General features: G+C 36.2%; 3 protein-coding genes across 12 annotated transcripts in view; all 3 read left to right on the plus strand.

Annotated features, from left to right (window-relative positions):
* Positions 1 to 10,911, plus strand: part of atxn2 (ataxin 2) — a 52,205-nt gene extending 41,294 nt beyond the window's left edge. For 8 of the 10 annotated variants that reach the window (XM_056458235.1, XM_056458236.1, XM_056458239.1 and 5 more), the window contains 5 exons: positions 1,880 to 2,073; positions 5,157 to 5,283; positions 6,357 to 6,730; positions 9,733 to 9,907; positions 10,689 to 10,911. In XM_056458235.1, coding sequence (XP_056314210.1) covers positions 1,880 to 2,073; positions 5,157 to 5,283; positions 6,357 to 6,730; positions 9,733 to 9,907; positions 10,689 to 10,717 — 899 coding nt within the window. In that variant the 3' untranslated portion in view covers positions 10,718 to 10,911. Of the gene's footprint in view, positions 1 to 1,879; positions 2,074 to 2,168; positions 2,316 to 5,156; positions 5,284 to 6,356; positions 6,731 to 9,732; positions 9,908 to 10,688 lie in introns of those variants that run through there. The other 2 variants (XM_056458241.1, XM_056458244.1) reach the window with 2 other exon arrangements.
* Positions 10,912 to 11,624: 713 nt separating this feature from the next.
* riok2 (RIO kinase 2 (yeast)) lies at positions 11,625 to 20,649 on the plus strand. The gene is made up of 10 exons (XM_056458246.1): positions 11,625 to 11,804; positions 13,795 to 13,933; positions 14,008 to 14,124; positions 14,219 to 14,394; positions 14,469 to 14,557; positions 16,284 to 16,475; positions 16,561 to 16,653; positions 16,735 to 17,157; positions 20,116 to 20,206; positions 20,388 to 20,649. The coding sequence occupies exons 1-10, from the start codon at positions 11,739 to 11,741 to the stop codon at positions 20,547 to 20,549; spliced, it is 1,548 nt and encodes a 515-aa protein (XP_056314221.1). The 5' UTR covers positions 11,625 to 11,738; the 3' UTR covers positions 20,550 to 20,649.
* Positions 20,650 to 23,637: 2,988 nt separating this feature from the next.
* The window catches only part of epg5 (ectopic P-granules autophagy protein 5 homolog (C. elegans)), a 49,976-nt gene continuing 49,892 nt past the window's right edge, over positions 23,638 to 23,721 (plus strand). The window contains exon 1 of the mRNA XM_056458248.1: positions 23,638 to 23,720. Within this exon, the coding sequence (XP_056314223.1) occupies positions 23,667 to 23,720 (54 nt within the window). The 5' untranslated portion in view covers positions 23,638 to 23,666. The remainder of the gene's footprint in view (position 23,721) is intronic.

Raw genomic sequence — 23,721 nt, forward strand, 5'->3', positions numbered from 1 at the left:
ACTCTTAATCTAAAATGTTTATATTTAACTATGTTTTGAGCTTAAAATAAATTACTTGAAAAATAAAACAAATAATATTAAACTGAAATAAAATTTAATTTTTAATTGGATAAAGAACTGCTTGAAATTTTTTTTCACTGAGCAACGACTCCAGCTTGACAGAATGCAAAATGCTGGATATACAGATTATAAATTATAAATTTATACAGCGCCACCCCGCAGAGGCACCTTTAGTCAGTTTACTATTTTTAAGGGAAAAATTGCCAGATATGTTTGTAATTTGAGGTAACAAACATAAAGACTTCTGAGTATTGTTTACGCATAGTGTCTTCATCACTCAGCTTTTACGGCAATTTGTTTTTTTTTTCCCTCTCTGATGTGAAAGGTTTAGATATAATTGTTTGGTATAAACTCTAGCTTAATTTTATTCAATTAACAGTTGCATATTTCTGTTGTTGAATCTGATTCAGCGATAAGATGTGCGATGTGATCGATTTCAGTGCATGTCTTTCAACAAGCCTTCTAATGTTCATTCATTCATCTTTGTATAATTGTAGTAAAGCACTTTCGCTTATGCACTCTCTCTCAGAATTTCGCCTTACCCTACGGGGCACGGCAAGCTGATGATATTAAAATGTTGTTCGTCACAATACGGCATGATTAACTAGTTTTTTTTTTTTCGTCAGAACACTATTAAAATAGTTTTAGTTTAGCTTTGATGTAGTTTCTATGTCTCTTCCGTTTAAAGCGAAACTCACATTATCGCCTGTGTTCTTAGCCATTCATAATCTGTTATGTGGTTGTCTCACCCCCGAACAAACACACACACCAGTCATCAACATTATGTGCCCAACTCCCTCCGCAACACACAGCATAGCAGGTAGATGAGAGACAGCCTACTCGGATGTTCAGTTACAACAAATAAAGTACAGCAAATATATAATGCTACATTTTATTGCCAGTAATGGTGATGCTACTGTAACGTGGGAAACAGCAATTTGTTTGATTACTTGTTACTGTAAACAGTAACTCCGTTAGAAACAGTATTTTTCAATAACGCCTTTATTTCGATCACTGACTGTGATATGATAACAATATAATATATAAATAATATTGTCTGAACCGTGGAAAATATTGTGATATGAATTTTAGCTCATATCACACACCTCTAATAAGCACATAATCACGCATGAGGTGACGAAAGATTATAAAACAATCCACATTTTAGCCAAAATGTTCTTGCTTGGGATTGTCCAAGATGTGGCAACTAGTATGAAGTGTGTTTGCAGACATGGCAGCGTCCAGAAGCTCTAGCTTTCTACACTTGTGTGCGCAGTGACAACTGTTTGCCCAGGCTGTGGATTAAAGCTAATAACATTATAAATAATGTTAAATTTCCAACACAGACTGATCATTTCACTTTACAAGGCCTCAGTGTATTACCATGGCTATGGCTATTGATTTGTACTTGTTTGTATGTTTATTTTTTTATCTCAAAAACGGGTGAGCATTGGACTAGCAATGGAGGCATTTACACTGCCTCAAGTGGTTCCAAACCTTTATTAGTTTCTAATAAAGCTTCTGTTGACACACATAGTAGATATTTACAGGATTTCCTACATTTTTCAAAATATCTTCTGTGTCTCAGGAAGATCTGAAACAAATAAAGGGTCAGTAAACGATGACAGAATTTGTATTATTGGTTGAACAAATTTTAACTGTAAATTTAGATTTTGCATAAGCTGTTGCTTTAAGAAATGGTATATACGCAAAAGGAAATGTTCTTTTTCTCCATTTATGATCTGACTTCTGATTGTAATGATATCGGATGAGATTATGCCCATGTCTTTCTCCCTTATATTACTGTATCTGCTTACAGTTCAGAACATGCCACAGCAGAGACCAGACCAGCATCACCCGCCTGGCACGTCTACAATGATGCATTCAGCTACACCTGCCGGGCCACCTATTGTGGCACCAAATCCAGCTTACTCTGCTCAGTACTTCACCTGTAGCCCACAGCAGTTTGCTAGTCAACCTCTGGTACAGCAGATGCCCCACTACCAGTCCCAGGTACAGTGATTAAAAAAAAAAAAAATGGAAAATGAACACAAAAAAGTGTCTGTTTCCTTACTCTAGCAGATTTGTCTCATGTTACACTGATTCAGACTACAGAATGTCATGTCCACAACTGGTCAAACAGCATACAGTATCTACTTGGAGAGTGCAGTTTTGGACATGTCTTTAATAAGGTGATTATAAAAGCATCCTTTGACCGTCTTCAAGTGAAACGATGTTAAAATGCAGAAGAAATTTTGCATTTTACATGGTTGTGTCCTAAAGAGAAAGTGTTTTGGGTATTTGTAGGCAGTAGCGTATTACAGATTCATTGAATTGATTTTTTTTTGTTCCAGATGTATGTTTATTGGGCAATTTTACCAACTCTAATCTCCAACATAATCATCCTATTACGCTTACTGAAATGTTGCTGCATATATCTAAAAGTGCATTGCTTTTAAATGGAAGTCTAACACTAGCTATGTTCGGAGGTGGGTAGAGTATTCAAAATCTAATAGCAGGACTGGTATAAGGGGTCTTTTTCTCAAAATGTGAACCTTTTTGCAGTTATTTGCCTCATTTACAATGAATGAGATTTAAACACTGTATTTTAAGGATATTTTAAGCACTATTTTAGTTGGATTAGCTTGTTAGATCGTCATCATAATGACACATTTATGGTACCAAAATATTTCCTAAAGATTTAGAATGAAAAAAAATAAAAAAATACTTTTAAAGGTTTTTTTAAATACAAATTTATTACATCATAAATCATTATTCAATTCAATTCAATTCACCTTTATTTGTATAGCGCTTATACAATGTAGATTGTGTCAAAGCAGCTTCACATAAAAGGTCACAGTAAATAGGAACAGTGTAGTTCAGTTTGTAGTGTTTAAGTTCAGTTCAGTTGAGCTCAGTTCAGTGTGGTTTAATAATCACTACTGAGAGTCCAAATACTGAAGAGCAAATCCAACGATGCGCAGCTCTATAGATCCCGAAACATGCAAGCCAGTGGCGACAGCGGAGAAAAAAATAGCAGTCTGTTAAAGTTTTAAATTAAAAACTGTAGCCTATTGAAGCCTGTAGCCTAACAAACTGGCCAGAACATTAAACTTACCTCAGTCAGAATTTGGCTATTTAAAAAATAAAAAATTAAAACATAATAATAATAAAAGAGCTTCACAATTTTTCTAGATTGAAAATTCATGGATAACAAAAATAGCCAAATTAGTTTTTAAATAAATTTTAATATAAGATTTTGCTTGGTCTTAAAGCCTTTTTCAATGGATTAATTTCACTATTTATGATGGCAAAGGCATAGCAGTCAAAATAAGACAAATGAGCTCATGGGACAAATTTTGGACCTTTGTCATTGAGGGGTGGGTCTTTTCAACCACACGAACCCCACATAACATATGGATCATACTTATTATCATTTGACAGTAACGAAGGAACGCCACGAAATGTAGTGAAGTAAGAGTAATGATTTTTCTCTAATAATTTACATGAGTAAAAGTACACATATTTAAATGTACTCGTTAAGTACACGTTACCAATAATTTTACTCAAGTAAATGTAACGAAGTAAACTCATTACTACCCACCTCTATGTTTCCATCCACCTCTTTTTATGCGCATTTTGGATATGTACTTAAAAACAGTTAATGGAAACGCTAAGATGCGCAAAATGAGCATAAAAAACATATGCGCATAACTGAGTAGGATAAACATTTTATTCGATTAGAAAAGCTATGCGCATAAACAACGATGGAAACACTTTTACTGAACAAATTCCAGTATGCACATTAAAGTTATTTTACAGTGATTTTGTTATAAGAGATCATGTGATGATAAAAATGTGTGTGAATGAATAAACCAGCAGGCTGAGCACATTATAAAACATCTGAACTGTTGTTTTTGTCATTCTAAAACACCTGAACCGTTTCAGTATTAGTGTTATTATATTATTAATCACCTCTAGAATCAAGTGCGTCTGTGCTCCGCGTCTCACGCCCTTAAACACCACCACGCGTTCATTGCATGTCGGCATTGACCTCTGCGGCGCAAGTCATTTATTAAATAAAGAAAAGATTCACGCAGCTTTTCCTACAGCAGTAAATTCCATTTTTACTGTTGATATTTGCCGCCAGTTAATCAGGAAGTAACGCTTTTGGATAGAAACGCTGCTTTATTTGCACGTCTTATGTGATATTTCTGTTTTGCGCATAAATTTATTTTGCATCAGTGGAAGTCATTAGATAATGACTTGCTAATTGGACTGTGGTTCTCAGACGTTTGCTTGTTAGATCACATATTCTTTGAGAAGAAGGGGTGAATTATTTAATAAAATCTGGAACCCTGTTTTGAATATTCTGAAAACAGTACTGCATGATTTGATTTGATCGAATTGTTTTTCTTTTTGGCTTAAATTTAATTTAGTTTTATATCCTGTCTACGTTTCACTATATTTTTATTTCACCTTACTCTCTGATGTTTGTTTTATTATATTTGACAAAGGAATTGAATAAAGAAATGCTAAAGAAGATAGTATATCAACGTAAACAAACAACCGAGGGAAGTTTTTATAAAATTCTTTTGTAATTTTGTATTCTTTGCTTAAAACGTCATTGTAGCTTATTTGGATAGTTTGCATGCAATTAAAGTTCTTTTGTGGGTAAAGTGTATCACTTAAAGTAATTGACTGTGTAATATTTTGAGAGACATTTTTGTTATTAAAGATAGACTGCCATGATTAGCATTTTTCACTATAATGTTAGAGGAAATGTAGATGACGTGTTCACCTGTCTCTAATGCAGGTCTATTTTCTCCACAATGTCCACAAGTGATGCAGATGTTTATGTATTCCTATTTTGTTTGACAGCAGCTGTACACAATATGAAGAAACTCAATATTTTTTATCTTGCAGATATTTTCCAGTTAATAAATTCCTGATCATATGCTTTCCAAATATTCCGTTTATTTGCACTAAATTGTTATATCTGCCTACAAAATAAATGAAATGATTTGAACAGAAGATATTTGTAAACAAGAAAAGTGATGATGATCATTAATAGGATGTTGGCTTAATGTGTTCAGGCTCAGCATGTGTTCAGTCCAGTGATTCAGGGCAGTGCGAGGATGATCACCCCTCCTGCTCACGCTCAGCCCAGCCTAGTCTCTTCTTCCACCACTCAGTATGGTGAGCAGACGCATACTATGTATGGTAAGAACTTCCCCAGCACAATGACTAAGCCCAACAAGCCCACATACAGTGTCACTACTATGTATTGCCTTTCTTTTCTATGAATAACTCCGTTCTACAGCAGTTAATGTTGGCCTTTCTAATGAGCCTCGCACGCTATGTAAAATTAGTTGATCTGTTACAGGGCTCACAAAATTTCTAAAATCCTGGTAGCGCTTCAGACAGACACTCTTCAGTTTTTGGTTGCCTGAATATAAATTCAAATAGAAGCCCAAATAGAAAATACATTATTTAATAAATAAAAGCAAAAACATCATTTACTAAATAAGATATAATGACATTTGTTATCAGCTATATATTAATTTTTAAATAACCCAAATTGTATTTAACTTAATGTTTTGATTTCATTTTTTTAAATAACCAAAAAAAATGATGTTAAGTGAACATTGTTTCAGGTGTATATATATATATATATATATTTAGCAAAAACACCCTTCTGTAGCTTATGGACATTTAATGGCTTTTCTGAGGTAACAAGTAATGTGTTGTGACATTTTTACATGCCGTTTAGCTACTAACATGCAGTTATGTTGTGTTTTATTGCTTGATGAATTTGTCTCTGCAAACCATCTACTGTAGTGTGGTCTGTTAGGGTGAGAAAAGATGTCTGCGTCTGCTGTATGGTTCACCACCTAGTGATATTTTAAACTTTTGGTATCAAGCGAATGTGGTGAGAACTTAATTCTCAATGATAGTAAAAGCAGATCACTTTTTTTCTTGTAGACAGGGCCATAAGACATCATCATGTTTATGATCTTACCATTTGTTTTCATTCTATATCATTTCCAACTCGTGTTGCATCCTTTACTGACTGCATGGGTCAAACAAAAAACACGTGCTGCATTAAAAAAAATCAGCCCTAATAATTCTACATACATATAAATAAAGTGTACACACTAATTTGTGACAAATGCAACGAATGCCTTTTCTACAGGTGACTTTAGTTTATTTGTATTTATTAACACTCACATTTATTGGATTTATTTTAGACAGTTTTATCATGCGTTATAAGCTTTTGAACTTGTGTGTTTCAGTGTCACCGACCCCCATTCCTCAGCAGTTTCCCCACCCGAGCTCCACCCTGCATCCTCATCCACAGCACCCTCAGCCCTCTGCCACCCCGACAGGACAGCCGCAGCAGGGTACCCAGCACGGAGGCAGTCACCCGGCCCCCAGCCCCGTTCAGCATCCCCAGCACCAGGCGGCAGCGGCTGCTGCAGCTCAGGCCATCCACCTAGGCAACCCACAGCAGCAGCAGATGTACTCCGCTCTGGCACCCACCCCGCCCTCCATGACCCCCGGCCCAAACCCACAGTCCCCTCAGGCCAGCTTCCCCTCCGCACAGCAGGCCGTCTATATCCACCCGCAGCATGGGTACAACCCTAACCATATGGCTCATGTGCAGCAGGTGAGTGCTTTTCAGTACTGAATCCAAGATTATGTCCACCTTTTCCCACACTTTGAGGATTTAATTTTCCAAATTTTGGGTTGCACTTCTGATTTGGGAAACTTCTATTAAAAAAACTGAAACAAATCACTTCAGATGATAAGGTTTGAATGCGCTTTAAATGCGTGCGCAGCTGTGCACTTTTTACGCGCTCACATTTGCATGTCACGACCACGTGCGCTCTATGTACATTATAAATAAGGCCAGGATGCACTTTTGTTATCCTCTGCAAGTCATCTGTCCTGATGTCTTCATTCATTCAGTGCTACAGCTTTTAGCACCTGAAATGTAACACCTTAAATTGTCATGAAAATGTTTAGATGATGATACCACTTCCTAAAAAATATTTTATAATTGATTAAACCTATAAAATAGAAGGGACTACGCTGAAGGAAAGTGAAAGTGATCAACTCTTTTTAGCAATGCATGAATTATTTTTCAGGGTGGAATGTTAAAGCATATTAGGCTGCTCAATTTAAGTGGACTTAATATTTTTACAGTTCAAATTGTTGACTGACTAGTAGTTTATTTATCACGTGGAATAAAGAGTCGACTAAATTACATGAAAAATTATACTCTTTAGTCACAAGGGATCTAACCGAGTTAGTGGCACTATGTAGCGGCGGTGTGGATCTGTCCAGACATTGAGGTACAATCATAAACCTATTTAGTTGACTATTAAACTGCTAAACATTTAAACTGATAAAACAAAAAATTAAACTTAAATTGTGTGGCCAATAACAAATATTTATATAAAGAATTTTATTTATATATTTTTTGAATTATAGATTATAATTATAGATTTATTTCTATTATTATTTAAACACGCACGCACGCACACATACACACACACACACACACACACACACATATATATATATATATATATATACACATACATATAGTTGAAATTAGATTTATTAGCCCCCTTTTGAATTTTTTCTTTTTTTAATATTTCCCAAATGATGTTTAACAGAGCAAGGATATTATCACAGTATGTCTGATAATATTTTTTCTTCTGGAGAAAGTCTTATTTGTTTTATTTCGGCTAGAATAAAAGCAGTTTTTAATTTTTTAAAAACCATTTTAAGGTCAAAATTCTTAGCCCCTTTAAGCTATATATATATATATTATTATTATTATTTTTTTTTTTTTTTTTTTTTTTTTTTTTTTTTTTTTAACCATCATTATACAATTACTTGCCTTATTACACAAACCTGCCTAGTTAACCTAATTGACCTAGTTAAGCCTTTAAATGTCACGTTAAGCTGTATAGAAGTGTCTTGAAAAATATCTAGTCAAATATTATTTACTGTCATCATGGCAAAGATAAAATAATTATCTATTATAATTAGTTATTAGAGATGAGTTATTAAAACTATTATGTTGAGTAATGTGTTGAAAAAAATCTTCTCTCTGTTAAACAGAAATTGGGGGGAAAAATTAATGGGGGCTAATAATTCTGATTACAACTGTATATATATTATTTACATCCTTTTTTTTTTTCTTCCTTCTTTTTTGTCCTCGGCTAATCACTTGCCTGATTTCTGTGGAAAGTCTCAAGCTTTTGGTGTCATTTGTGGTCATCTGAAATCAAACAGTAAATTCTAATAATGGCACGTTTTCACAGAGCGGTACAGTACAGCTACTCGTTTATTTTCATTTCCTCTGTCAGAAGTGGCAAAAAGTAGTATACCAGTTTTTTGGTAAGGGTATATGGCACAACAACAGAGTACCAAGGGTGGAGCTAGACTAGCTGCTAAACGCTATTAGTTTACAGACAATTGATACACAGGTGAAACAATACACTAATAATACAATTAGTAATGAAAGTGCAGTAGTCACTTTCTGAGACAAATAACCACATGTTGGGAAGCAAGAAAGTGATCTTCTGTATGTCCTCTGTTGTTTACAGAACTGGTCAAATGTTGTATCTAAACGTACGGAAAGCATCACTTCGTCTCTCTTTTGGAAGAGATACTTATCGCACATCTACCTTTTAAAATAATGAACATGAGTGTAGGCCTGTTACGATATATTTCTCCATGACATCCACTCATTATATAATACCTGGATGACAATATTATATCATCAGAATGCAAGTACACTCCTCCAGAGAACACACAGTATTTTATTCTTAGGAATGTTTTATTAGTTATTTTAACAATTTAATGAGACATCAGAATTAGAATGTGAAAACGCATATCCTAAACAAATAAAAAATAATAAAGTTTAACAGACAAGTGCAAGGTAGAAAGTAACAGGCTGCGATATCTGCTACCAGATCTATTTTCAGTTGTCAGACAGACACCCACATGAAAAATACTATATTATTTATAGTAAATACTGTAGTTTTTTTTTAACCATACTGACACTGACACCTCCAATAGAGATAGAGATGTTGCGCAATCAGCTATAATGTTGCTATAGCTGGTTTTTATGTATGGGCGATATATATTGCATCACCAAAAATGATTGAGGTCATGTCCATGTGTTGTGAGATAAGTCAATATATTGATTATTGTGACAGGCAGGGCTACTTGAATGTGCTAAAGACACGATAAATGAATGACCCATATGGATTGCTTCCTTGAGTGAGAATGATGTTGATCTATATTTTCTTGCATACACCACACCTGCCCAATAAGGGTTTCGCAAACCTTATCAGGGTGATGTGTACCAAACCGTTTTGTACTGTACTGTGCTAAACCATACCACTCCATGGAAATGAGGGATACTCTAAGCTGCCTTTTAATATTTAGTGTATGAATTGTGAGAAAAACGACACACAGACAGAATAATAATAATGATGACACGTCATTGGACCCAATTATTTATAAACGCTTCACTAATTGTTTACATCTATATGTTAAACATAATTCAAGCAACATATCATGGGGCATACAGTAGTAAAGCAGTGGATAGAAAAACTAAAGAAATGTCTTTGGTGCTGTCTCTTGAAGGCCCACATGCAGTCAGGGATGGTGCCCCCTCATCATGGCAATCCTTCACACCCCCCCACTATGATGTTGATGGCCACTCAAGCTCCTGCAGGCCCTCAGCCTTCGCTGCCACAGGGCACCCTCAACCCCATCCCAGTGTCCTCAGGCACACACTTCTACTCCGCACTCACCCCGGGTAAGACCTCAGCTCATCTTCACGAACTGAATTCAAACTAGAAAAAGTATATTATATTAAATATAATGCTTTTAACAGCTTATAGATCACAATCAAAGAGCAACAACATACAATATTGTGTTAAAATATAGCTATTTTCTTTAAAATGTGTTAATTTATTTTAACTGAGTTTCTGCGCTAGCCTGCCGCTAATAACGGCACCTGCGTTTAAATGGTATTTTGTCTTTTTTCATGCTTTAACAACCCAATGGATGCTTAAGTCTATTTAACTAATTATATTTGAATTACATTACAACATCAATGCTGTAAAAGGAACCTTATGAAATTGAAAATATAGTCACATTAAGCTTTACAGGAAGTTCATCATTGGCTGAAAAACACTGCAAATAGCCAATTTTGTCCAAATATCTGTCAGTGCAAATCTTAATAAAAAATGGTCATTAAGCAGTAAACGTGATGAACGTATCATACAAAACACCAGACAAAATCCTGTAGGCTTCCATATATGTAAAACTTTCTTCATACAATGTATTTCAGTTAGTTACAGCTTTCCTAGTGCTTTCGAAAACGTTAGTGGTTATCTTTTTTATATATATTTTATTCCAAGGTATAATATAATGCAGAGTCAAACTCCTATGCTGTTATTTGTATTTTGTGCAGGCCCGAAAACATGCAGAAATATGAGCCATTGTGGACTACTGCTGTGAATTTCTGTAGTTTGTTTGAAGGCTTTTTTTCTGTTTTATCAAATGCATAATGATCGATCTGTGTATTTGTTCAGTGCAAGCTCACCATCAGCAGCAGCTGTAGAGGATGAAGATCAGAGAACAGGAGTGGAGGGTCGCCTGATCCTCGCAGAGCCAACCCAAACATCACCTTTCTTTCTCCAAACACCCCCTAAATGAGGCCACCAGAACCTCAGTCATGCTGCTCTACTGCAACCCAACACCAGTGATTCAGAAACACTAACAGGCAAAGATGTGGTGAACCGTGGCTTTTTTTTTTTAAAGAAAAGAAAACAAGAGTTTTAACGAGGAATCATTTTTCACATGTTTCAGTGACACTAGAACTCTTGCAGCGGGGTCCTAACAATAACAAAAAGCCCAGATGAGTGAGAAAACTGTGCATAAATAACTGGAACGTTTTGTCTGCACCTTCTAAGTTAAAGATAATTCTTCCTTATATTGACAGTATTAACGTTACTGTTAAATGCTGCTGCTATAAGCTGTGCTCAAGACCATGGGGTAAATCAACAACAACAACAACAACAACGAGAGATGGTTCTTCTAACCAAACTAAACACAAGAAACTTCCAATAAAGATGATGTTCGGCAAAAAAACAAAGAAAAAAACAATGCAGATAAATTATTTATTAATTTAATCTGATGGCAAAACCCCATTAGACTTGACCGTTATAAGAACTGTTAAGTTAAAATAACTTTTACTTTGTAGATAATATAAATGAATTAAAAAAATTAAAAACATTAAAAAAAGTTTTAAAAACTTTACATGCCTTGACTGTTTTATTCTGTGACTTTATTGGCCTATTCTGTGTATTTTTGTGCTCTCACGTGCCCAGGTCTAATGTGTGTACTTGACTTTTAAATGTTGGTAATGTACCTATTTTTGCAAGTGTGTGGGAAAGGTGTCGCGTGTACTTCTGCTCCGGGCCGCCAGGAGAAGTGCTGAGCTCGTCGCCTTCACTAATGCAGACGTCAGAACTCTGCGCACTTCCGGTTTAAACATGTGGAAGGGCTGGAAATAATTTTCTCCTGGTAAAAATTGGCAAAAAAGAAAAACTTTAAATTCAGGAAACAACGGCTGTGCCAGTATGGGCAAATTAAACGTGGTAATCCTGAGGTATCTGTCTAGAGATGATTTTAGGGTCCTGACAGCGGTATGTATCTATTTCATGAAACCGTCTATTTGTTTACTAGACTTTTCATCCAACAACTTTTCGACTAACTCGCAGTCTTTTTGCACCAAAATCAACCTCGTGGCCGTTTTATCAGTGCAGTTTCGTTGTCTTTGATAAATTGTCAATTATAATGTAAGTTGATCAATGTGTATACAGATTTGTTTCAGACTATACGTTCACTGTTTATATATAAATTGTAATTTTTCTTGAGTCAAAACATTGTTTTTTTTTGTCTGAAGTTGTATATAAATGTCTGACAACATGGCACCTTGTGCGTTTCTCTACATGTATGTATTTATATACAGTGTAAATGTACACACCGGCCACTTTATTAGGTACACATTACTAGTTCCGAATTACCCCCTTTTGCCTTCGAAACTGCCTTAATCCTTCGTATAGATTCGACAAGACACTGGAAATATTCCTTTGAAAAATATTTGCTTCATATTGACATGATGGCATCACATAGTTGCTGCAGATTTGTCGGCTTCACATCCATAATGTGAATCTCCCATTCCACCACATCCCAAAGGTGCTCTATTGGATTGAGATCTGGTGACTGTGGAGGCCATTTGAATACACCGAACTCATTGTCATGTTCAAGAAACCAGTCTGAGATGATTCAAGCTTTATGACATGGTGCGTTATCCTGCTGGAAGTAGCCATCAGAAGATGGGTACACTGTGGGCATAAAGGGATGGACATGGTCAGCAACAATACTCGGGTAGGCTGTGACGTTGACATGATGCTCAATTTGTACTAATGGGCCCAAGAAAATATCCCCCACACCATTAAACCAGCAGCCTGAACCATCGTTACAAGGTAGGATGGATCCATGCTTTCATGTTGTTGACGCCAAATTCTGCTCCTACCATCAGAATATTGCAGCAGAAATCCAAACTCATCAGACCAGGCAGCGTTTCTCAAATCTTCTATTGTCCAATTTTGGTGAGCTTGTGTGAATTGTAGCCTCAGTTTTCTGTTCTTAGCTGACAGCAATGAGATCTGGTGTGATCTGCGACTGTAGCCCATCTGCCTCAAGGTTGGACATGTTGTGCGTTCAGAGATGCTCTTCCACATACCTCAGTTGTAATGAGTGGTTATTTGAGTTACTGTTGTTTTTTCTATCAGCTCGAACCAGTCTGGCCATGCTCCTCTGACATCAAGGCATTTGTGCTCACAGAACTACCACTCAATGGATATTTTGTCTTTTTTGGACCATTCTCTGTAAACCCTAGAGATGGTTGTGCGTAAAAATCCCAGTAGATCAGCTGTTTCTGAAATACTCAGACCATCCCATCTGGCACCAACAACCATGCCATGTTCAAAGTAACTTAAGTCACCTTTCTTCCCCATTTTGATGCTCAGTTTGAACTGCAGCAGATCGTCTGGACCATGTCTACATGCCTAAATGCATTGAGTTGCTGCCATGTGATTGGCTGATTAGAAATTTGCGCTAACAAGCAGTTGGACGGTTGTACTTAATTAAGTGGCCGGTGATAGAGTGTGTGTTTGTATGTATGTATGTGTATGTTTGTATGTATATATATATATATATATATATATATATATATATATATATATATATATATATATATATATATATATATATATATATATATATATATAATTAATTCCATGCAAATGTCAATCTTGCCATGAAATAACTTTTACTAAAATATTGAAACCATTTCTATGTTTTTGTTTAGGCTTGTATTTTACAGTGCTTTAAAAATACTCAAATATATATATATATGTGTGTGTGTGTGTGTGTGTGTGTGTGTGTGTGTGTGTACAGTAGTCAACATTTGAAGATGATCAAGGTTTTTTAAAATTGCCAAAAGACTACAATCGGTGTCGTTAAAGAGGTTAGGGGCACCTTTCAAAGGTTTTGATCCACTTCAAATGTTGACTGCTGTATAGGTGTAATTTTCTTTTACTAATATTATTTTTATTTTGTGATGTGCAGGTGGAAATGGGCATGAAGAATCATGAAATTGTGCCAGTAAGTCTGATTGCGTCCATTGCCAGCCTCAAACATGGAGGATGCAACAAGGTTTTGCGAGAGCTGGTCAAACACAAACTTCTGGCCTATGAGCGCAGCAAAAGTAAATGCTTCAGGATTGATAATATCGTTCAGTAGTGTGTGCGTCTTTGCAGATTCTGACTGTTTTCTCTCTAGCTGTGCAGGGCTACCGGCTGAATTACGGTGGATATGATTACCTGGCACTGAAGACGCTTTCATCCAGAGATGTGATTTTATCAGTTGGAAACCAGATGGGAGTTGGCAAAGAGTCAGGTCGGCACTTTTTTTTTTACATAAAGGAAACATTTACATGATTCTTTTATTAAAAGGATACTTCAGAGTTAGAGACACATACTTTTATTTTCAGATATTTACATTGTTGCTAATGCGGAGGAGCAGCAGTTTGCTCTGAAACTTCATAGACTGGGCAGGACGTCCTTCAGAAACTTGAAGAATAAGAGAGATTATCACAAGCACAGAAACAATATGTCCTGGCTGTATCTGTCTCGGCTCTCTGCCATGAAAGAGTTTGCATACATGAAGGTAATACATCGAAATTCTGGCTTGTTATTTAGGCTGTTGTTAGGATTATTTTATGATTCATTGTCTTTCAACAGGCTTTATATGATCGAGGGTTTCCTGTTCCAAAGCCAGTGGACTACAACAGACACGCAGTGGTGATGGAGCTCATTAACGGTTACCCGCTGTGAGTTTACCTGCACTTTGCTTAAGATATATAGAATATAGACTTCTGTTAACATAAATATATACTTTTATGGCATGATCATTAATAGTCATTTAATCAGAAATATTGTTTATTCATTATTTGAGGCCTTGAGACAGAGAACCATGTTAGTTCATATTTTCAAATTTTGAGTTATATGTTTTTTTCATTTGGATTGAACATTATATATTTTTATTTTACTTGAAAATAGACAACAGAAGCTTCCAAATTCTAAGGAGAATTGAATTTTCCTTGTCAGTATTAAAATAAAAAGTTATTGAGACTTCTATTTCTCAAATGTGGAAGAACAGTATACGTCCAGTTAGTGTGGAATAACAGTGTAACTCCAATTCATCATATCACTTTAAACCACTAAAAATCTGATTCCTTTATCTTAGTTTTAATGCAGCAATAGAAACTTCAGGTTAATATTAAGCATTACTTTCAAGTTTATTATTATTATTTAAAAACAGAGAATACAGAATGAAAAATGTACAATACTGTACATAGACCTTCTTAGGGGCCCATCACACCGAACATGCTTTTTTTTTTTTTTTTTTTTTTTCATTGAGAGGCACCTTTTTTGAATGATTTACAAACGACCGCGAGCGTTTCGCATGCTGCTCATGCCGCCCTGTGTGCCTCACATTTTAACCGCCTGCGGCGCCTTCCGTTTTTTGCCATTGCTCCATTGAAAACAGTCAACTCTGCGTCCAATCGCGGCTTTTTCATTCTCCAATCAAATAAAAGCAGAGGCGGGGTTTATGTTGAGGTGATGGCAATGTTTGTGTTGTTACTACAGAGGTTTTTTAAGATGGAGGAGAGACTAGTGGTTGCTGTTTTGAGTTATCCGGAGCTGTATGACTTCACAAATCGCACCGTGCTTTTTTTCTTGTGTGGTGCGCCTCGCGTTTTTGGAACGTAATAGCGCGTTCGGTGTGATCGCCCCTTACAGTACAGGCAATAACAATCAGTTATTAGCAATAACAATAAATACATTCAATGCAGACATACATCATAGCTAAATATTCCCGTTTGTTTAGAAAATTGGGTGCAGTTCACCTGTGTAAAAACTAATTTAAACTGTTCTTGCGCTTCGCCATCTCGCTACTTAAATAAATATATAAACAAACAAACTCTGTTTGCTGTAGTTTACACAGGACTGGTGGTAAATATTCATTGATACAGCTTTATTATATAGGGTGTGTGGTTTATTTTGATTAACTTTTATTTGCTGTTTAGCGCTCCTCAGTGCGTTCACAGAGAGTGATCACATCACAAATACGGGTCTTCCACTCACCTTTTTTGGTGGATTTTTCCCTGGTTTTTGTTCTTCTCTTTGATTCAAATATGGTTTCCCAGCATCCCTCTAAACCTTCCTTACTCTGCCCTTTGATTTGTTCCTGTCGGCAGTCCTTTTTTTTTGTGAGGATTTGCCTTTTAATGTACGAAGTGGACATGACAGCAAGTGGCATCTACATTCTTCTTAGTGGACATAAGCGTGAAGCTATTTCAATGCAGTTTAAAATGCAGACTTTTGGTCACGCAAAAAATATCTTGTAACTGTTCTTGTATACAAAGTTCACACATACAATTAATGTGACGTGGTTATCTAATTTTTTTTTTGGGGGCTTATATGGTTGTTCGTCACATGCACTCATTTATGATTTTATAATAATAATGGAATATTGCTGTATTCTCCACACAGGTGTCAGGTTCGAGAGATTCAAGATCCTGCTGCACTGTACAGTGAAATCATGGAGCTAATAGTCAAACTGGCCAATCATGGCCTGATCCATGGAGACTTCAATGAATTTAACCTAATGCTTGACGACCATGATCACGTCACAATGATCGACTTCCCTCAGATGGTCTCCACCTCACATCTAAATGCAGAATGGTGAATATCTGTTCACATATCAGACTGATTATTATTTAATAAAGAACACATGCAGCACTGTAATAAATGTTCTGTTTCCTAAAAGGTACTTTGATCGTGATGTCAAGTGTATTCGAGATTTCTTCATAAAAAGATTCAACTATGAAAGCGAACTCTATCCAACCTTCAAAGATATCAGGTAATGTTTTTCTAATAGCACGCGTTACTATAATGTTGTCCTACTTCAGAGGCTGAACAAAGTCACATTTCCTCTATACAGAAGGGCATGTTTACTGGATATGGAGATCTCAGCTAGTGGCTACACAAAAGAGCTGCAGCAGGATGACCGTTTGCTCCACCCTGAAGGTCCTGAGGGTGATGGAGATGAAGATGAAGACGATGAAAGCCCAGAGTCAACTGACGACACACATCAGGCAGCTGCAGAAGACACCATCAACATGGAGGAGTTTAAACATGCCATGCTTGAGCTGGAAGGGCTAAAAATGAGTGCGGAGACTTTATCGGAAGAGAACAACACAGAGGAGCTTGAGGGAGCACAATGTGAGCAGGACGTCCCCTCAGAGGATCTTCAGACAGAAATGGTTTCTGGCATTTCGGAAGATTTGGGCAGGGATGAGGTGGAGGATGAGTGTCCTGATTTGGTTGACCTGTCTGCATGCAACAAAGAGTTCAGACCGTTCAGGTAAGCATTGTTGAGATAATGTGGTGCATTTTTTTAGTGTTGTATCTAGGGCTGGGCGATAAAATCGATATCTGTATTTATTGACCGAACACCGCTGATATAAAAAAAAAACTTATGTAGTTTCAGTATGAAGGCTATAGTTTTATTAAAATGTGGCTGCTGAGTGTGCACCTTGGATTCGGGAAGCAATGCCAATAAGCTTAGGGTGTCAGTTTGTCATTTCCATTGGACGTGCACATGGTGTGCAAGCGGCGCGCACGTAACACACGTGCGTTTTCCAGGTACAACACCTAGTTGAAAAACATCGGAACTTTTCCAGATGCCGCAAGCACTAGAACTAACCAATCTGCCTCACACTTTGTATAGAATATACATATTTCAGTAATATTGGCTGGCTAATTACCTCAGACAAACATAAAGCACGCGCTTGTCACTTCAGGTCAGAATAACAACACACGGGAAAATGAGTGCCGTATAGCAGCAGTGAAGAGATTGTAAATAAAAAAAGGTGCAAGGATGTTGCCAGAGTGGCTTTTTAGTTTCTTTTCCCAGCCACTAGCTCCCAATCTGAAAGATGTTTTTAGCATGGGCGGTAATATAGTCATCCAACTTCTCAGTTTGTAATGTTGCAGTATTTATTTGAATAATGATGGCTGGTTTCTTTACTTGAAAGCTCAGATCTGATTATCATAATTTGTGTTGTTAACAGAGTTTGAGGTTTACTGTGTATCATTTTTATTCACACCTCAAAGTTATTAAAAAAGAAAAATAATTCTATTTGCTATTAACTCCTTTAATAGAAACATCATGCCTTGATGCATTATAATATTTAAGAAAGTAACATTGTCATGACATTTACTTTAGTTACTTATCTGTTAACAAATGGAACCTTCATGTACAGAGTTAATAAACAAAAGGCCCATAAATGGTCACAAAAATGGTTAATATTGTGGGACAGATTAACACAAAAATGTTATATTAAATGTAATAAAAATATATGTAAAATAAACATAATAATGTAAAATAAATGGCTTAAGTGTTCAAGCATGTGTTGCTGTGATGAACAACCACTGCTAATAAACGATCTGAATATTCTTAAAAGGCACTCTAAAAGTTGAAATAATAAATAATAATTCATGGTATTTGCCCATAAGTACCCATGATATCAATATTGTACATGTTCGTTATTATGATGTATTGAATATTGGCATGTGTCTATGTTACCTTTTTAGTTATTATTAATTCTAGAGCTTTAGTTACACAATGACCACTTCAAAGAGAGTGTTAGTCTGGGTGCTCTGAGGTAAATTACCATTGTTGCTCTCATAATGCTATTTTAATGTTGTGAAAGCACAACAGCTCCTTGTTTTTAAGATTATTATTATAGACCATAGAAGGTCAGCTTTTTCACTAAAGTCAGGGATAATTCAGGGAAGTTGACATTTGGCTAAAAGAGTGGAACCCCTAAAACCTTCACTGTGTCAGTCACTGTGTAATGAAGCCTATAGGGAGATAGTCAAAATGTCCTTATAAAAAAACGTATGAAAGCAAACAAATATCCTTTTGGTTCAGTAAAGTAAACATTCTCAAGCAAGAAGTGCTGTTTGAGCATGATTGCAAAGTGATCATTTCTATACCATGGTTCAGCAAACAAATTAATATTGAGTGAGTTGCATTTTAGACTAGGGCTTCACAATTCTGGCAAAAATGTGAATCACGATTTTTTTAGCTTAATCAAGATCACAATTCTTTCTCACGATTCTGTAAATGTAAAATAAAGGTTAATATGATTAGCCTATTATTATTGTTAATTCTCAAACATATGGTAAAACAACAATAATAATATTAGGCCTATGTGTTGGTCTACTGTTGCTTGAAATGCTAAATTTTGTATTATGGTGGACTTGAACAGACTTTCAATATGCCGTTTGTTAATTCACAGTAAAATGATGACATCAGATCATAACTATTCATACTTCTGAAGTTGATTTATCATGTTTAAGACATTTGCTTGTCATCTGTCATTGACAACATTATTAGACCATTATTTTCCATTATATATAGGCTAGGGTTGTTTTATTGACACAGTAAACATTTATTTTCATGCACAACACTTTGTGTTCGCTATGAAAAATAAACACATCCAATGTTTGTCGTAATCATAACTCTAAAATGCATTATGATCATTTAAATGATGTGCGCACAGGTTTCACTTTCATTTCCCAGTGCGGCTCATGGCTGCTGTCACTGTGAGGAAAAGCACACATACATGCTAATAAAACCTCCCTCACAAGCCTCAAACGATCGCTCTGTGCAACAAACTGAACGTTATTTACAACTTTATTACCTGCTATTCACAGCATATGCAGGTTGTGTTCACTAAAGTAGGCGTCTTTGACAGGCACGCGCGCCGCGTTGTCGGCAGTAAAACAGTGCGTCAACTCACGTGCGATTTCACGACCCTGAATACAGCATTACATGAAGACAGAAATGACATTTTTGGGTGAATTATACTTTATAAATACAGTATGTGACGCTTTTAACGCCATTTGAAGGTGTCAATGTTGCTGTGATGACTTGTGCTGCTGCCTTTTCTTCTCCCCTGACATTGAAAATATAATTGGCTGAATCGTAGAAAAGCTGAATTAGGATCGTGTGTAGGGTCGAATCGAGATCGTGATCTTCTTTCGATTAATCGTGCAGCCCTATTTTAGACACAATTTTTTTTAAACAAATGAATGTGGTTGTAAGTTACGGCAGAGTAGAATATTTGTGCATTTTCTAGCAGTGTTTCTTTTATAATTTAATCTGTTTTACAAATAATCATTTGAGTCGGTCTATTGCTTTGTTTTTTAATGAATCTGGCACTCACAGCCACTCATTAAGACAGAGACTTCAGTGTCATATTTATATATAAATAAAAAACATCCTATTAAAATGATTCATGCAATCCCACAGAGACCAAGTGAGCCTTGAGAATGATCACAGGAGAAGAACAACCAGTGAAATGAGCATGGGAAGTGTGGCCAGTTGCTCTACAATTCCACCAGTGAGTACAATACATCAGAATTCATTAATTTGGTTAAAGGGTTGTTGCCTCATTCACAATAGCATGATTCGTGATTATTCTTTGGTATGCATATATAGACAGGAAGTTCCTGGGAAGAAAATAAGTTAGCACTGCTTAGACTTTTGTATTGAAGCAATGTCTTGGATGGTTCCTAATGCAGGAGGTGATCAGGCAGAAGGTGAAGAGACAGCTGACCAAACAGCAGAAAGCGGCTCAGAGAAGACGCTTGCAGAAGGGTGAAGCCAACCTGGTGACCAAAGAGAGGAGAGAGAACCAGAACAACATCAAGAGCAGTCTGGAGACCGCTTCCTTCTGGGGCTGAGGATCACGCTCTTTCATGAAGAAATGATCTCAGGCCTGCCTGTTAACGGTTTTCACTTGTTTGTATATAAAATTGATTAATAAAACATCTAAATCTGCAAGTTGAGTTGGTTGTCTGATTTCTTTTTTTGACCACATAAAAAAATGGAAAATTCTGGAGATTTTTGTTTGTTTACCTCACATGTGTCAATTACGAGGCCCACGGGCCAAATGCGGCCTGTCTAAAAATGTAATCAGGCCCAACAACAAGTTTTGGTAATGAAGTTCAGGTGGCCCGCGCTTGCTTTAAATATTAGGTCTGTGACTATTACAATATTGAGACACAGTTGCTGCTGTTGCGCTTCACCCTGCTCTCTAATTTATCCGTTTGCATACCGTTACGCTAAATGTAAACAAGGTGAAATATTTCTAGGACTAGCACAACGGCAAAAAACACAAAATGGACAGACAATATCAACCATGGTGGGAAACAGAATTAATTCATATATTACAAGTGTCCTTTGAAGCTAAATAATGGAAATAAAACAATTTCTTACCATTTATCTATAATAGCCCACTAACAAATATATTGCTTTTTCCTCTGAAATCCACAAGTTCAGTTGTAGGCATCGACAGTTGGCATGGATCATTTCATGATCAGGTTGCCTTTTTTAAGCTAAAAGAATAAGTTTAATAATACAATATCAGAAGCCATCTGTTGCTTGTTACAGTGTGGTATATCAGTTGGCTTTTTGATTTATCCGTTTTTCTGAATATGAAATTGTTTTTAAAGTAGACTACTGCTCTATGCTAGCCTACTGTACTGTTTTATCCTTGTATTGGTTAGAGACCTTCATGTTTTGATAGAGATAAAAGCTGCTGTGACACAAATGTTGCCCTAATTAAAATTAAATGTAAAACCTTGCTATTTTGATAAATGTGGTTTAATGAAGTGTAAGAAATGTTATACAGTTGTTAATACACTTTTATTTTCTCCAAAAAAAAATTTTTTTTAAATGTGCATGTACGGCCCCTGACTTTATTCACAACACTCAGTGTGGCCCATACCAAGTTTGCATTTGACAACCCTGGTTTACCTGAATATGCATGTTTTAAATATGTTTCCTTCAAACTTGACATGTTAAAGTTTTAAATATGGAAACATTTTCCTTTAAATTGCTATGTGAGCTTTCAGAATCAGTTTTGTGTGTTTGTTATTTTGTAACATTTTTGTAACATATAACGTAACATTTACCTAAGTTGTCACCGTGACTCATTGAACGTTCGCCTTTTGTTCCTTTCCGCTTGCCGTTGAAGGGCGGAAAGACACGTAACTCGTGTATTGCGATAGCGTCCAGGAACAAAACAAACCCCAGAGCTGACAGCTTCGCTAAAGCTTTATAGCTGACTGTCAGCTGTTGTTTATAAGAGGAGTAGCGCACTGTATTAATTAGGTGAGTTCTGTTTTTTTTTTTTTTCATATGAGATGATTTTGAGGTCGCTTTGTTTGGAGAGCGTAATGTGAATCAGTAAACAAATGTTACCAGAGGTAATGTTTGAGCCGCTTCTCCCTACTGTAACGTTTCTTTTAACTGAATATCGTTTCCAATTCGTGGAGCTAACAACGAGTTTATGAATTAAGATGTGTCCGTTCTTTTCGTTTGTTTGCGATGCTGATTTGTGTTGTGGAAAGGAAACTTACCGCTTCAATTTCCGCTCTGTTTCTCCGATGTTGTTTTCATTATCAGTTCTTCTGTAACGTAAATTAGACGATTGTTGTGTCGTATAAATATGGTTGTTTTGTGTGACTTATTCTCGTTTTGCAAACCCATGTCTTTTTTTTCAGAGAACAAACCATGTCTGTCTGTCTTTCTGTTTACCCACCTGTCTGTCACTTTCAGTCTTTTATCTATCTGTCTGTCTGTTTATGTATCATTTTGTTTGTCTATCTAAGCATATGTCTTTCAGTCTGTTTATCATATTTTTCTGTTTATTTAACGGTCTGTTGATCTGACTGTTTGTCTATCTATCTGTCTGTCTGTCTGATTATCTATCTCTCCGTCCATCTGTCTGTCTGTCTGTCTGTCTGTCTGTCTATCTATCTATCTATCTATCTATCTATCTATCTATCTATCTATCTATCTATCTATCTATCTAACTGTCTAACTGTCTGTCTGATTATCTATCTATCTATCTATCTATCTATCTATCTATCTATCTATCTATCTATCTGTCTGTTTGTCTGTCTGTCTGTCTGTCTGTCAGATTATCTATCAGAATATCTATCTGTCTGTCTGTCTGTCTGTCTGTCTGTCTGTCTGTCTATCTAACTGTCTGTCTGTCAGATTATCTATCTATCTGTCTGTCTGTCTGTCTGTCTGTCTGTCTGATTATCTATCCTTCCATCCATCTATCTGTCTGTCTGTCTGTCTATCTATCTATCTATCTATCTATCTATCTATCTATCTATCTATCTATCTATCTATCTATCTATCTATCTATCTATCTATCTATCTATCTATCTATCTATCTATCTATCTATCTATCTATATCTAACTGTCTGTCTGTCTGATTATCTATCTGTCTGTCTGTCTGTCAGATTATCCATCAGATTATCTATCTATCTATCTGTCTGTCTGTCTGTCTGATTATCTCTCCGTCCATCTATCTGTCTGTCTGTCTGTCTGTCTGTCTGTCTATCTATCTATCTATCTATCTATCTATCTATCTATCTATCTATCTATCTATCTAACTGTCTGTCTGTCTGTCTGCTTGTCTGTGTTATTCTGTCCATCTGTCAACTGAAACAAGGGCTTTTGCTGAATGTTGGTAGGGCTGACAGTCTCAGTCACCTTTCCGTTTCAATGCCTGTTCTTTCCACTTGAAAGTAAAAGGTAACTGAGAATTTGAGGGATTTCACTTTGTCTTGTGACCAAAACAAAAGCCATAGATGGCTGAAAAGACATATGAGGGCAAGACCATAAATAATGCAGAATAAGTCTTCATTTCTGGGTGAACTGTCCCTTTAAACTGCACAGCTCTTTTTTTTTAATTGTCATGACTTGTGTGTCGCAGGGTCCTGTGTGGATCTCCAGGAATGGAGTGATTTCATAAAGATCATGTGGTTTCATGTGTGGAGATGGAGGCTGTGAGACCCAAAAAGGCAAAGTCCAAATCCAGTGGGAAGCCACAGG

The sequence above is a fragment of the Danio aesculapii genome, chromosome 5 (assembly GCF_903798145.1).
Source record: "Danio aesculapii chromosome 5, fDanAes4.1, whole genome shotgun sequence".
Taxonomy (NCBI): domain Eukaryota; kingdom Metazoa; phylum Chordata; class Actinopteri; order Cypriniformes; family Danionidae; genus Danio; species Danio aesculapii.

Excerpts from the sequence above, each read along its gene's own strand:
- riok2 (XM_056458246.1), top strand. The coding sequence starts at position 11,739 with ATGGGCAAATTAAACGTGGTAATCCTGAGGTATCTGTCTAGAGATGAT. Across the intron at positions 11,805-13,794 it reads ATTTTAGGGTCCTGACAGCG|GTGGAAATGGGCATGAAGAA; the intron begins GTATGTATCTAT and ends TGTGATGTGCAG. Across the intron at positions 16,476-16,560 it reads TCACATCTAAATGCAGAATG|GTACTTTGATCGTGATGTCA; the intron begins GTGAATATCTGT and ends GTTTCCTAAAAG.